The sequence below is a fragment of the Cyprinodon variegatus genome, unplaced genomic scaffold, assembly GCF_000732505.1.
Source record: "Cyprinodon variegatus isolate N-32 unplaced genomic scaffold, C_variegatus-1.0 Scaffold748, whole genome shotgun sequence".
NCBI classification, from domain to species: domain Eukaryota; kingdom Metazoa; phylum Chordata; class Actinopteri; order Cyprinodontiformes; family Cyprinodontidae; genus Cyprinodon; species Cyprinodon variegatus.
In genome coordinates this window covers 318,536-335,015 of record NW_015151201.1, presented here as the reverse complement: position 1 = coordinate 335,015, position 16,480 = coordinate 318,536, and the positions used below count along the sequence as shown (strand labels likewise).

The following is a 16,480-nucleotide window of genomic DNA, read 5'->3' as shown; positions in this document are numbered from 1 at the left end:
TGTAATACAGCATTGTCCTCCATTTAACACATATAACTCCATTTTTCATTTCATTTAATCTTGTGTATTCTAATCTAAGAATAAATGCAGCAGTTCTGTGACGACCACATAGGTTTGTTTGAGAACATTAGTGAACATTGAATCATGAGGATCAAAACTCACAAAAATATTTCACCCAACTTCTAAAATTTATACAGTATAATTTTATTACATAAGAAATTCCCATGTTCTTGTTTTAGATCATTTTAACACAAACCTAATAAATAAACCTCATGTGATTTATATTAATATGTAAAAAAAAGAAGAAAAGCTTATTAATTTCAATATAAATAATCATATGTATGTAGTATTTATAAAGAATACATGCTTAGAATAAAAAATAATTAGTTTATTATACATAGTTTATTATTTGAAATGCATAAAAGGGACCCTGATTATTATGTATTTGAAACAACAGACTTTATGTATTTGAAATAAAAAAAACAACAAAAAAAACAAAGACACCTTAGTACAGTACATAATGTAACAGACTTAGAGGAAAACAAACCTAACATACAGCCAGAGCTACAGTAAAACTATTTCAATCAAAATTGTCCTTGTTTTAAATACTAGACATGTTGACATGTAATCTACATCCATTCTGAATGAGGGTGAGCTATGTTTAAAAACAACAAATATTGTTAAAAACCATGTATCATTTTTCTTTCCCTTCAAAATGACATTTAGGTGGTCTGTCACTTGAAATACATTGAAGTCTTTAATATGAAAATAGGAAAAATAATACTCGTTGAATATTTTACAAAGAACTGACCTTATACCTACTTTTCCTGCCTTTCCTTCCTATTTGTCGCCTTATAAATGGAATAAGAACAGGAAACCAAAGGGGCCTCTTTGTTTTTTTATCCTACATCTTCACTGTGTTCTCTGCCAGCATTTGCTAATACTCTGGACACACCTGGCATATTACACAGGCTTATATCCTGCTCCTCAACACCTTGCAAATGTGCTGATCCAGGCTCCCATTGTATAGTGTTTTCTCTGACTGTATGGCTTTCTGTGCTCAGATGTAATTAAATCCTAATCCTCCTGCTGACAAAAGCAGAGGTAGACTTCATTCATTTGGCAGCTGAGAATGCTGGATGGATAAGCACTAAAAAGCTAGAAGTAACACTGGGTTCCTATAATCATGTCCATGTGAAGCCTGGAGTTTTATTTTATCTTTTTTTTCCCTAATAGTTGATGATGCATAGTCATTCAGCAGAGGTCAGCAGATAGTTTTAGAACAAATGATGGTCATTGCAGAAGAAACACAGTCTCAATCAGTGTGTCTAAAAGAAATATATGTTCTAAAACAAATACAGTTTTCCAGAGCTTCAAAACCACAGTAAGCAAATCATGCTAACAACCACACTGCAGCACAATAGAAAATAGTTGTCCAAAAAGAACAAGTTCTTATAACCTCCCTATGGTAGGTCCAACCATAATTTGCACAGTTTCATGCTCTTTTTGATGAAGTGACCAATGTAGTGTTTTAGGTCTCTTTATATACATAAACACAGGGTGCCCTGGTGTTCTCATGTGAACATGCTGACTCAAGCCTTAAACCACAGCATCGCTGTAACAGCTGCACATTAGGCCACATGTTTATGTAGCCATGAGAGCTCAGTAGGTGTGTGTGAGCTCCAAAGGCATCAGGTCAGTGACTAACCAAACCTCCTACTGTAAGTAAAGATGGGAACAGAGGGGGCGAATGAACGAGAATTTCCCACTAGTAGCAAGTTGCGTTCCCAACTATTTGGTGGCATGAATGCTGCCGATCTTTGTATGACATTTGTGGTTTTTGAATCCAGCAATATGAATGTTTTCTGCTGTGCTGGAAAAATACAAGTTGTTAGGGGCAAGTATTTGCAGTTCTGTTTTCGTTAACATTCCAGATCATAAGGAAGCACCTCAGAGTACCAACAGGAAGTCACCTGGAAATTCAATCAATTGCTTGTCAGTCTCTGAGTTGACCCATGGTTATTTTCCAGACACTGGCTGTTGAAATTTAAAGCTAAGAGTCTCACTAAAAGGCAGCAGAGACTGTTGGTCTACTGTTACAAGTAAGTACAAGTACATACTCTCTCATGAAATTTGTTTTTTGTTTCGTTTACAAGTTAAAGTTTTCAAAATATATTACTAAAATAATAGCACTAAACAAAGGATTGATATTATTAAAAAAATATTTTTTTTCCTTAAATATTGGGCTTCATTCTATAGTATCTAGATAGGAAATAGGGCCAATAAATAAGGGAAGACATGCAGGAAATGGGCCACGCCTGTTAATCAGCACTAGACAACAGCATTGAGGATTGTAGCCTCAGTATAAGCTGCAGCTGCTCTAACAATGAGCTGCATGACACTCGAAGAATGGCTATTTCATCTCGTCCAGCAGTTTTACAATTCTGTAGATCTCTGAAAGAGATAAAAAATATATTTGTACAAGCATATACAGTATATCACCAGTGTGTAAAAAATTTATCTCACAAATTACTGTTTGATGCAGTAGTAATAAAGTAAGAAAAAATAAGTCATAAATTTCAAATTCCAAAAATATATTCACTTTATGCTTGGACAAGGTTTGGACAGTTGGACAAAAAATATTAAGGATCACATAGTGCGACATGGGAATAAATGTGGCAGAGAATCCTGTTTTACCTGCGTAATGCAAAAGCTCTGGGTATATCACAAAGTCTTTCAGTAATCTACTTTTCGGTTCCTAGACCCAAACAAAAACTCAAATAGCAGCACTCACCACCTTATTAGGAAGATAGATATAGTCCATTTAGTGAATTTTGGGTTTGCCATCAGTTGTTTTTACTGCTGAAAGCCAAACCTCCAAATGTAATAGGCCAAAAGACACATTTTTTTAATCCCAGAGGCCCTCAGCTTTGCTTACATCACAGTAAACAAAAATAAGTCAATGACTTTCTCCCTCCAACCATTTAGGTGGAGATAAAATGCTTAAAGTGGGTTTACTTCCACACAGAAAGTTGCAGATATCACACAGATCCATACATGCCAGTAGAAGTAGGCACTTTTTCACACAACAGTAACAGCAAAGCCTTGCGACATCGGACTCTGGACAAGCAAGCTTTCGAGGTCTAGAAAACAATTAAACCCTGGAATGACACACTGTATGTGTGTGGTCAGTGCAGAGGAAAATCTAAATAAAATAAGGAGGAATTATAAAACGAGAGCTCTGTTTGGATCAGCTCTTAAGACTGGGCAGAGCAGTGCCAGCATTTCTGCTGAATAATCCCCAATCTAACTAACCATCTGCAGCTCTATCCTACCCTCACTTTTATTTGAGGCAGTGACTGACTCCCAACAAAGAGGTCACAGTGCCTTGTTTTCTGGTTTAAACATTTGCATCAAACTTAGTGGAATTGATCCATGTCGAAAAACTACTTCAGAAGACCAGAGGATGCCAACAGAAAGGAAAGAGAAGACCCTGGGCTTCCCAAACCAGTAATCCCACTCTCTAATGGTGATTCATATAAAATTCCTATACAAACCGCACAGGGAAGCGGCCAGTGGTGAATCCCACACAGTGAGATCATTCACTGCTTCGCCCCCTTACCTCGTGCTACTTGATAGAAATTGAGGTGCATGGAGAGAGCAGAGCCATGTATGCTGAAGTTTAAATGACTTTTCTGTGAAATCACAACAAGGCAACCAATCAAGGACTGGCTATAATCGAAGATCGTTTCACTTAAAATGGAATACAGAGAATCGAATCAAAAGTAGAAATAAGAAATGCTCTAAAGAGGTTTTTATGTAGCTTTAAAACAAAGTTGTTTTAATTTAGTCCAAGAAGGACTGTTTATTATCCTCCCTTACCTCCAGCACAGAACCCAGTCTGTCGCTGCCCACTACCCAGCATCGGTGCTTCCTGCATGGGTAGATTTACAAGGAGGTACCACTGAATCTACTTCCTGCTCAGATGCATCTCTCCCTCGCTCCTCGCTATCTCTAAGCCATGACAGAAAAAATAGACAAAGCTAGTTTTAATTCAAGGAATCTCTACTTGAACTACTTATTAAACATTTTGATCACACCGCAGAGAAGGACAGCACAAAATCCCTTCCTTCACCCCAAAGGACAAGGATAAGCTTCTACAGAGGATAGCTGCCTTGGAATTGAAGATAGACAGACTGGAAGTCAATGTGGAAATAAATGCTGGTCATGGAAATGATACGACCGTGCCTGTGCTGACCCTACCAGTGTCTCAAAGCACTGAGATAATCCCACTAGTGGTTTTAAAAAGCAACCAGTCAGAGCAAAAAATAACCAATGGAACTAAGAAACAAGGTGCTGCTTCCAATGACAATAACAAGACTGTTAGCCCCTGCTGGGAAACCCTTGGAGCAAAGCAAGAAAAACAAACAATCCAAGCCAGATCTCAAAAGCAGTCTTACAGGACAAACGTCACATTTAGATAACAAAACCTGGCCAAGACTTCAGAGAAACATGTCTTCCACCCTGAATATGAACATTTGCAAACGTTTGTTTCCAAAATAAATGATAAAGAAGGATCCACTGAGATTACTGAGAATATGGGAATTTTGCAAAAAAAAAAAAAAAAACCATATTTGGCCCTACAAGACCTTGCAGAGAACGGCCTGTTTCCTGACAGTAAAAACAGGTATGACAACATTCATCTCTCTCCCAAACAGCCTCATAAACAGCTGATAAGTCAAGAACATTAATAGTAATTAATGATGCTGTGAACTAGATTAAACGCTTCTGCACCAAGAGCAACACAGATATAGTGAATGTTGCCTGTGCCATGATTTCCAAAATGTCAAAGAGGATCACAAAGACCACAGAATTATACCCATTAGTTTATAAATAGCCTCAATACATAACAGATTTGTTGTCAGTGTCTCAACCTTCCAGATCACCCAGGTCTTCTAGTTCAAGCCTACTATGTTCACCCAGAGCTAGAATGAAACATGGAGAAGCAGCATTTACTTCCTACTGTATGTTCCACTTATCTGAAACAAACAACCAGAAGAATGTAAAAGTGCTGAAAGCCTGAGTTCTTTTAAGTCAAAGGTAAAAACTCATTTGTGTAGAACTGTCTTTGCCTGTTAAGTTAAACTGCTAACTGAGGCCTCATTATTTTAAGGTTGTGGTCCAATTGTTTATTTGTTTTACTAATGTTTTTGCCTTTATTCTGCTTATATTTCTGCTTTTATTTAATGTAAAGCACTTTCACTTGTCCATGTACTGAATTGCACTATACAATTAAACTCGCCTTGCCTGCCTTGACTTGAATCTGACTGTCATCCAGACGAGCTTCTGAATGAATCAAATTGGACTTTTTTTTTTTTTTTTTTTCAGAACTTTTGGGGCTTTTCCAAAAAATGATGGTCTCCCCAAGGGGATTCAGAGGTTGTTCATAGAGAGAAATTTTGCAGCAGTCCATAATGTTAAGTTTCACCTGTGCTTTTATTATTAATAAATGCAAACAGCAAGACCTTGACAGGAAATGCTATAGGGTTGCCAAGGGTAACGGCAGGTCCAAAGTGAAGGGTCTGGGAGGCTGGTGATTAACTAAATATTGAATAATCATTCCACCTACTAAATAAGGAAAAAAATGCCCACCGTTATATTCAATACCAGCACATGAATGACATGTGATATTATGCAATAACTTTATATCAGGAAACGAGCGCAGCACTAAGGTCTGCTGGGATGGCGAGGTCATTGGCCGTATTTAAAAAATAATTCTATCTTAAAAACCAAATAAAAAATTTTTTTATTTCATATTTATAAATTACCATTTTAAATGCACAAAAAAAGCAATAACCATTCGGTCTATTTGCTGAGTTTTTTTTTTCACGTGTGCTCCGCGCAGCTGAAGCTCCTACTGTATGTATTTGGTGAAGCGGTTCATGGTGTAAACACTTTGCATCTGAATGCAGAGCGGTCAACTCCCCATGAGAAAATCACGAGAAATCCGTGTTCGATCTGAACACAGACTACACCTTAAGCTACTACTTATTGATTTTCTCTATTATGGTTTAACTATATGAATCCAGCATTCTATTTTATGTAGGAACATCATTTTGTCCAGATAATATATTTTCCCACTTTCTTGAACATGGGAAATACAGTCAGAAAGTGTAAGCTCTTTTTGTTATTGTTGTTTTAAATCAAACGAGTACTACATATAAACCAAGAGCCAATGGAAACAAAAACTAATATTTTAGAGTGTTTGATGAGTATTAAGTAACTAGTAAACCATGAGTCAAGGTTCATTTCATTCTTCAATTTTCTGCAGCTGAATTTAAACCACACTTTAAAAAATAGCTTTTCTATAAGGACGAGCTTACTCTGGGCACAACTTTTTTACAAGTAGGGTGGTCTTTATTGAAGATTTTCTTCTTTTTTTCTACATCTTAGGCCTCTAACAGCATATCACCACACACATTCAAGGCCATACACTAACTGCTTTCATTGCTTTTGGTTTTGGTCAGAATCTATAATCATCTAAGGTGAACTATCCACATCCTACCTGCCTTAAAGCTCTGGAAAAAAAAAAAAGAACACCCATCCAACACATATTTACCGTAAATACTGAACATACCCTTAGCAATTAAAAAAGTATGCTTAGCCTGAGAGGTGAGAATATATTAAAGTAAGTTGGGGTTTTTTATAACTTGTATTGAACAATAAGGGTGCTTGTCTGCATAAACTTTTCACTTAACTGATAATCCTAAATTATTGCAGACTGAGGTTTATTTTAACAACTCAATGTGTGTATGTGAGGCAGTCAAACTGGAGAGGAAAAAGGAAATGGTGAACAGGGTGGCCTCTCTCTCTTGCAGGCAAAAGACAAACAGTTTACATGGAGTGAATTTAGGGTGCCACTCCAAACAGAGGAGAACGGCTACAGAAAACACCTCCAGGAGACAGAGGGCAGTGAAAATACCAGCATTGCTTATGATAACAACTCAATTTTCATTTCAGCAAATATTCATTTTAATTTGTTTGGTTTATAAATCTACCATCCCAAGGGAGGGATGGTGACCATTAAACCAATGTGTTAATGCCATTTACTTAGTGTTTGCATTCTTATTTAAATTTAGGAAAATATTTAGAAAAAATTGAGTACAATAAGATATCTAGACATGCAACAAAGAGATGTATAAAGCTGTCAATTCTAATGCTCACTTCATTTATTTCCTTTGATGGGTGTCTGGTAGTGAAAGGTTCTCCTTGCTAGAGCATTGCAGGTAAGGAGTCTCAATTAAAAATACATCCATCCATTTTCTTACATGCTTATCCTGAGTGGGGTCGCAAGGGGTACTGGTGCCTATCTCCAGCTGTCAACGGGCGAAAGGCGAGGTACACCCTGGACAGGTCGCCAGTCCATCACAGGGCAACACAGAGACAAACAACCATTCAGGAACACACACACACACACACACCCCTAAGTAGAATTTAGAGAAGCCATTAGACCTAATGGACTGTGGGAAGAAGCCGGAGTACCCAGAGAGAACCCACACATGCTCAGGGAGAACATGCAAACTCCATGCAGAAAGACCCCAGGCCAGGAAACCCAGAACCTTCTTTCGGCAAGACAGCAGTGCTACCCACTGCACCACTGAGCAGTCGAAGGGATGAATGACAGAGCATACCTTTGTTTCAGAGCTGGATGATATAGCCAAAACATGTATCCCAATTTGTTTCTCGATTTTGTTCTATACGGTTAATTAATCGATTAATTACAATATCAATATAAACAAAAAAAATAAGCCTCAGAAAGACTGCCAAGAATGCCCACAACAGAATTCTGTACAAACTTCGAAAAACATTTCAACAAGCTTTTAAAAGTCCTCTAAAATAATGTGTAAAAATATGCGGACAACATAAAAACTGGCACATCAGTCAGTAGCAAATTCTTTAATTATAGACTGTAATGCATTTTCAAGTATTAGAAATGTCTTAAACTGTCATATCACCATTACTGAATAAAGTTATAATAATAAATAAAGAATACACATAATACATACATATCAACACATATTGATATTGAATTATTGTCCAACCCAACTTCATCTCCATCCATCCATCCATCCATCCATCCATCCATCCATCCATCCATCCATCCATCCATCCATCCATCCATCCATCCATCCCTTTTCCGTCAATAAACTCATTTCAGCCGCTTGTATCTGGGATCTCGTTCTTTCAGTCCTGATCCAGATTTCATGATCATGGGTGAGGGTTGGAACATCTTTTTGCTCCGCTCTCTCACTTTACCACAACAATCGGGTACAGTGTCTGCATTATAGCAGCTGACGCGCCGATCTATCAATCTATTAATCTCTCACTCCATTCTTCCCTCCCTCATGAACAAGACCCTAAGACACTTGAACTCCTCCACTTGAGGTAGGAACTCTCCTCCAACCTCAAGGGGACAAGCCAACTTTTTTCAGTCGAGAACCATGGCTTCGGACTTGGAGGAGCTGATTCACTTCACACTCGGCTGCAAACCGCCCCGGCGCATTCTGTAGATCTTGGCAGGATGGAGCAATCAGAACCACATCATCTGCAAAAAGCTGGGATGAAATCCGCTGGTCTCCAAACCAGACCCCCTCTGGTAATTGGCTGCGCCTACAAATCCTGCCCATAAAGGTTATGAACAGAACGCGTGACGGGATCCGTCCTATAAGTGAATGAATCATCCTATCTTTATGAATCAGATAATGTTCCAACAATTATTCCAATGGACAAACATAGAAAAAATACTACCATTCGAATATTTCTACAAACATGCATAAAGCCTTAAATGTAAGCAAACAAAAAACTCTGCAGTTTTAAGGCTTTTAGAACCTTATGGATGCACAATCTCTAATTGGCCTACAAAAGTTGTGCTTCCTTGTTCTAAGTTTGGCCTTTATTCCCTTTGCTTGTTATGGAGGCAAACTAAACTAAACTGCGCTGCCATTTTACAAAATTAGATTTTGATCAAACTGACACATGAGCACCCTTGCTCTATTTTCCTTTTCATCACTAAATTGGTCTGGGTGAGCACACATTTCTGCTTACTGTTTTCAACCCTAAAAATAAAGAATAATAGGAGCTGTCTCTGAAATACATGACGGCTCTGTTTCCAATCCTTTGAGCTCTGTGGAAAGAATGTGGTTTTGGCTGCAGACAAGTGGAGCAGTGGAACGGCTCTACCTCATCTGTGGTTTCATTCGTGTATGTATCGGGTTTTAAAACAAACATGGGACAGTGGCATGGCAAGCGAAGAGCTGTATGTTTTTGCAGGGCTGACTAATCCTGTTGCCATTACGGAGCTGTATCTTACTTCCATGATCCCTTTTTAACCCAGCAGGGCTGTTGGCCTGACTCAGCTTCTGTAGCTTGTTTAAGCCAGTTCGCAAAGCAGCATCTAGATCAGTACATCTTTGAGCTACATGGAAATATATTTAATTTTAAATCTTTAAAATGACTGCTGCATAAACAAATTTGTCAACCAAAAGTTTGATAGCAATCTTGTTTCATTTGAAGAAGATGGGAGTGGCAACTTAACTCAGGTCAAGGACATATTAAAGTCCCTATTAAGAAAGTCATCTTCTCCTTTACGTTCGCCCTACTTACCTTTAAAAATTATATTTAATGTTTAAAAACTCTGAATCCCAAGAAAATGTGTTTTTTTTCTGAGTGAACAGCTTCTAGAAAGCCATGTTAAAAAAAAAGGCGTATAAGAGTATCTAAATCCATGCATCCATCCATTTTCCGTCACACTTATCCCAAGCTGGGTCACGAAGTAGCTAAATTATAAACATAAAACCATGTTAAGAACATTTTATTTTGAAATTTCTTATTCTCATTTACTAGAGTTCTTACATTATTCAAAATACACAACAGCTTGGCTTTCAATTAAAAATATAAAATCACAAAGTCAGCACAATGCATACAGTCAGACTTTTGGTCAGCAAGAAATAACCAATGGATCATTATCTATACCTAAAACTACTACGTTCAAGGTGATTTTAATGAATTTTATTGAAACATACAAAAAAACCAAAAACATTTTCGTCGCGATCACTGAGTCTGGGATTTTTGCCCAAATATAGTAACACCTCACTCTTGACATCTTCTGGCAGTGACGTCACGGTGTGGAAAGCCTGGCGCCATTCTCCCCTCTTTACAAGAAAAATCAATGGGAACTACTAGTGAAAAAAAACCAATTAGTTATTTCACCTTTCCGCACCGTGACATCACAAAGCGGAAAGTGGCAGTAGTGTTCTTTGACAAAGAATCCAGTAAAGCACATTCAAATTAAATTACCCTTAATTAAAAAACACATAATTTATTGAAAAGTATGTAATAATTTCATACTTAAAGTACTTTCAGAAGATTGCATTCTGAGTGTGACCGGACTTTTCCTTTAATACCTTCCATCTTGTTTAAAGCAACAGTTACGTGTAAAAATCATAATGTACCACTCATTGACACTGACTCCACCAAGGCCAAGGTGTGCCCTGGTGCTGGAGGACACAACGCGCATTATTGTTGAACGGCACTATGTGCAACTGATGACGGAGAAGACATGGACCGCACGCATTTTAAAAGATGCCTTAGAGCCATGGTCTGTATATTGGTGCAAAGCAAAAAATCTAACTTATGAAGATACCAAGCAAACTAAGATTTCTTGCAGGCTAATGAGAATATTGTAGAAGCCAAAATGATTTCGGCTAATAAATCTTTTTGTCTGTTTTCTATTTTTTCCAATTTAAGTTGCCTCTTCTGACTAGATACAGTTTTTCTGTTGAACAGGATTCAGAAATTTCTATTGGTCACATATAAAAGTTAAGAATTAAATATTTCATTATTTGTAAACAGAGTAAAAATTTCACAGTTGAATTCAGGTTTATAGTAACTGCATAAAAATAATAAGGTTACCAAGTTCAAATTTTATAAAAGACCAACCTTAATATTTTTGTCTTTGTTGACCAACTAATGTCCAGTCACTAGTTTTCTTCTGTGAAATGGCCTTAAATGAGCATGGACTTTCTTCTTCATCATCTCTAGGTTTTGGGAACCAAGCTGGAGTACAAGGAATCGGAAGCAAAGTTTGATGATCCATAACTGTGATTGGGATCCTGACAACCATCAGCTCTGTTTTCCGGCCCAAAAACGTCTTCACTGAACTTTGCTGCTCCGTCTTATGAACTCCAAACCTACTTTCTCAAAAACTGGAAAATCAATCTGGGTAGCAGCAGGCAGGGACGCAACAATTAAAGATACATCATAGAAGAGTTTACAGACGAGTAAAAGGATTGCTGAAAATAGATACTGGGTTTAACTGCTAAACTTTGGCAGCAAAGAGACCAGTTTTCCACATTAATCAAAAGTGAGCCTGTTGCACTCACAGCATGCTGTAGGCGATTAGTGCAACACTTTAAGTGACCATTACCACAATTAAAGTTATCCACCCGCAACAGCCACCCAAATATAACACCGGTCCCAGCCAGAGGATAACAATGGAAAAACTTTTTTTGCTTACTGAAGTAGAAGCTAATATTAGATTTGGCTCCCATAGTGGAAGAGTTCATAAATTACTGCAACAACCAAAAATCATAGATTTTACCCCTGTTCCATCTATCACTGGCTTTAAAATACTAACAAGCTTTTAGATAGTCACAAAAACAAGTTCAGAACAAAATTAGGAAACATAACTTACAAACTCATGTCCCTGAAAGAAACATTAATGTTTATTTTCTTTATTTGTGCGGAGGGGGGATGGCTGTTATGATAAACCAGGACAAGGTTGCATGGAAATTTACTGTAATCAATCACTCATATCAAGGTATTGCTTATTTAAGCTGACAATTTATGAGCAGCATAAGAATAAAACTACATGCTGGCAACTCAAGCATGTAATCAGGCTCATGATCTTATCATGTGTGCCTTTGAATCACCTCTAAATCCTAGTTTCCAGTACAAAACTAAATAGCAGCCATCAATACTTTTCCCTGACCTTTTATCTTTTTATACCTCTTTGTTGGTCATATCAAGGGACATCCTGAACAACACTGAAGTCTTCAAACATCCCAATCATAGGCTGTAACCTGGTCACAGCAGATGTGTTAAAACTTGTGTCATCAGTAGTATTAAAAGTATTAAAGTATATCTGAGAAACTAAATCAGAACCTTCAAACCTTCAAAGAGAGCCTATAAAGTTTTTGTAAGATCATAACTTACAGACAAATGTTTAAACAAAGGACTGTTTTTTTTTCAGATCAGTAAAAAGAATTCACCGCCTCCAATTCAAATATACAGTCTGATTACTGCAAGAGATTAGGGGAAAAAACACATCTTATAATAAACAGTTGGATAGGAGGAAAGATCATAGAGATCCTTAGATTGGGATCTCAGAGTCACAGGAGAAAACAAATTGCAGAGGTCTGTGCAGCAGGGAAGTGTCTGAAAAGATGTCTTAGATACAGAAGCATTGGATAAACGTGTGCAAAAACAGACAACAAACAAAAGTCTTCTTACCTTAAGTCCCTCTACAGCTTTCTGCAGCTTGGCTGAAGTCGAATTGGATGCGTGGCTCTGCATGTCAGAAAGTGTCCTGGAATCCCTCTAGCTCAACAAACAAAAAGACACCTGTTTAGTTTTGCTTTTTATGTAAGTAAATAAATAAATAATGCAATAACTAAAATTAATCCATACTTCTTCCTCACTTTTATGCCTACCTCACAATATCTGCCAATTTCTTCTGCGATGCTGCTTATATGCAGCAAGTATCCCTGCAGCCTCTGCTGGTAAGCCAGGGCGAAGAGCTTCGCCTCGCTCTGCAGCGCAGCCACCTGAGCCAGCAGGGACCGCTCCCTCCTGTCCCACCTGAGCTGCGCCATCCGGAGAGTCTGCTCCAAACCTGCGCCCTTCTTCTCCGATGCACGTTTCGCTGCCTGGAGCGCCTCCACGTAGCAGTGTTTCCTCGCGCTGTCCATGCTGTGACCGCATCCCCTCTGACACACTCTTTGATCACAGTGACGCGTTTGTAATGCTTTTTGCATCTCCATCGCGCATCTGGGTTTAAAAGTCATGACTCACTGCTCGGCGCATGACAGGAGAGCATTCCAGATGTTTGAACTGAAGAAAGTTAGAGCATGAAAGACACTTTGAAAATTCAAATTAAGTTTTTTTTTGCAGGACGCAGGTTGTTTGCATTAAGTTGCAGAAGGAACTCAAGCTTAGTGGTTAATCATTTTAAATCCTACATTAAAAAGGTTAATGGAAAAATAGGTATACCAGATTCAAACATGTGACGTCTGACTTTATTTAAACACGGGGAGATTTACCATTAGGCAATACAAGACAGTTGCCTAGGGCACCAAGTTCCTGGGGGCCACATAAAACCCTGTTTGCATGTATGGTTATAAACAACTATTCCTTATGTGTGCAAATTAATAATGGTTTTGATAAAAACCCTTTTGCAAAAAATGCCATCAGAATGCGTATAATATTAAATGTGTCTCAGCCCAGGAACTAGCTGTGTGTTATAGTCTTGGTTCTGTTCTGTTTTCTTTTTTGTATTCTGTTTTACTTTGTTCCATGTTTTCTAGTTTTAATGTTTTCATTCTTATTTTGAGGTGTTTTCTGTTTTTTTTTTTTCAGTTCTCAGGTTTTTATTTGTTGCCCTCTGCTGCCCTCTTGTGTTCTCCCTTTTCCCTCGCTCCTTTTCCGTTTCAGCTCTGTTCACACCTGCTCCCAATCTGCTCGGTAGCCCTCTCTTTGTTTCAGTCCTTCCTCAAACTCCGTCTCTCTGAGCCTTTCCTACTCGTGATAGTATCCCCCCTGATGTTTCCATGGTTTCTGGTTTGTTTTGACTTTGTTTTCATGTTTTGATTTTTGTTTTTTTGGATTCCTGGTTTCCGGTTTGTTTGGACTTAGTTTTTTTATGTTTGGATTTTTGGATTTCCTGCCTCTGTGTTCACTTAACCTTTCATTAATCCCACAAGAAAATCACCTCTGCCTCCTTGCCTCTGCATTTGGGTCAACAAACCACAACCAAATCCTGACACTGTGGGTCTAGATATGGCCAAGGCGGTGAGGAAGTGGGGGCAAATTTGTGCAACAATGGAGCGACATGAGGGCGAAAAAGAGCGGGGATCCATGTGGAAAAAGGGTCCCAGTGTTCTTGTGCAGATGGCTATTCTAGCTGGTCCAACTTCACAAGTCGTTTTCCACAATGGCGATTTCCTACAAACCAGCCAGGCCGGTAAGGTACCAAACAGGAAATACACATGAGTAGAGCCGATGTAGATTTGAGCAAACAGAGGCCTCCTGTCTGCGGTCACCTCAATTTTGGAGAGGTGCATCAGAGTGTCTGCTGAGGGGGCGCAGACTACCTGGTTTCAAAGTATAAATAAGCCTTAATGGGTGTGTTTTATGTGTTGTCTTCTCAACTGAGAGGGCCCCATGCCTGTTTTTGCCCAGGGCCCCCGATTTCCTCAATCCTACCCTGTTTTAACATATGACCCTGGCTTCTCCACCCTTTCCATCCTTTGGCACTTTGTCCCTCTTTTTCCATCACACCACATATAAACCTAACTATTTCTTATATTTATATCTTTCAATTTCTATTTTTGATGAAGATATATTTATAGAACACGCTGAAAATCTGGTGCAGATTTCACTGATTTAGTAGGCTTTATAATATTCCTTCTTTTATTTGTTGTAATTTTTGGTCGGACATCGTGACCAGTCAACTACTAGGACGATCAAACCTAATTAAAGCTGTAACTCTAAAGGTTGGATTGTAGCATATTTATTGAAAACATTTTAGTTCATTAATATCAGATGCAGCCTTTTGTGTTGTTTTCATTAAAGAGCCTCTGTCCAATCAGTTGACTCCATTTTATATAATTATCTGATTGTTAAAACCTAAGACTGGAAATTATGAAAATCAGGGCCAAAGTTAAATTTTTTTCCACATGTAGACCTATGTAGGAAAAGATGCAACATACTTTAAACTATGCAAACCCTTTAAAACATAGACATGCTGGGGACAAGGTACATATAAACATATGTACATGTCAAATACTTGTGAAAGTAATGGTATTCCATACTGTTCAGGGATATATAAAAGAAAAGTGCATTTCTGTTTCTGTGATTACATATAATGACCCATAAGTTAATAAAACTAATCTAAAGTTTGTAATTTTCAACGTCCAACAAACTATCTCCAAAATGTTATATCTTCCTCTATCCGAGTCTTTTATTTGTATTATTGTTTTTTGTTTTGTTTTGTTTTTTTTGGGTGATTTCATGTTTACTATTAATCTTCTCCACCAGAGGTCGCCCATTCTCTTAAATATTTATTTAAATAAAGACAAACCCGTTAACCTATTTTAACCCTTCTTATACTTGCTACTGTTGTTAGATAATTTCTCCTTCTACTTTTTACAATTTCTGTTTTGCATTTGTAGAAAATGTGTCTCAGTGACTAGATCTTTGCCATAACATTATGTCTGCCTTAGAGACTTTACGTCTCAAAGATTTTCCCTGTTTCCAACCCAGTCAGGCCATTTCAAATTATATGAGATGCTACAGGCATCAGAGACAGACAGGGTCACATTTCAGCTCCCACTCTGGTCATGGTCCTCTCTGTGCACTTGTTAAAAGTTCTGTGTTTTCAGAGAACAGGTGTGAATATTCAAAAAGTATATTTCAATCTGTTGAGGCACATATCTACAAAAACAGATTGTTTATTTTAGATACATCTGGAACATTTCATCAACTGAATAACTCTTTAAAAGAAAGCTGTACAACTTGACAAAAAGATGGTTTATCAGAGAGCATGTGGACTTTCAACTGTAGGGTTTTTGGACACATACATTCATTACTTCAGAGAGAAAAAACATATTACACACAGCAACTAGGAATGGGCTTATCACACGGGCCATATGTTTGTACTGATAAGATTTAAAATTATAGTAGAAAAAAATGTTGAGCCCATGTTTTGTTCATTTTGTCAGCTGATTTCACTGACTGCAGTGGCTTTAATTACAGATCTAAATCAGACGCTTGTGTGCTGACTTAATCCTGAGAGATACGCATTATCAACTTACCTTTCATCTAAATGACACTTAATAAGACAAAACTCTCAAAGCTTATTCACAATCTTAAATTGGGATTTTCTGTAATTGAGAACACACTGAAATACTGTTTATGATTATAAAGGAGCATTGCAAAAAAGGTAGCTTTTAAAATTTCACATTTTGCCACATTAGTATCATAAACCTGTGTTTTATTTTTTGTAATTTTTTTCAGACACAGGACCCACATATATTTGTGCTACACAAATAAAAAGGCGACATTATGGATCTTTTTTTTATTTTGAATCGTTATTCTGATCTGAACAGTTTGTCTTTTAGTTGGATCTTTTCCTTGTTTACTG

General features: G+C 37.7%; 1 protein-coding gene across 1 annotated transcript; it reads right to left on the bottom strand.

Moving 5' to 3' along the window:
- Positions 1–2,375: 2,375 nt before the first annotated feature.
- On the bottom strand, positions 2,376–13,045 carry LOC107098113 (E3 ubiquitin-protein ligase PDZRN3-like). Its single transcript, XM_015395583.1, has 3 exons — positions 12,771–13,045; positions 12,571–12,657; positions 2,376–2,454 (listed from the first exon to the last, which is right to left on the bottom strand). Exons 1-3 carry the CDS (start codon positions 13,026–13,028, stop codon positions 2,437–2,439), a joined length of 363 nt encoding a protein of 120 aa, XP_015251069.1. The 5' UTR covers positions 13,029–13,045; the 3' UTR covers positions 2,376–2,436.
- Between the last annotated feature and the right edge of the window lie 3,435 nt (positions 13,046–16,480).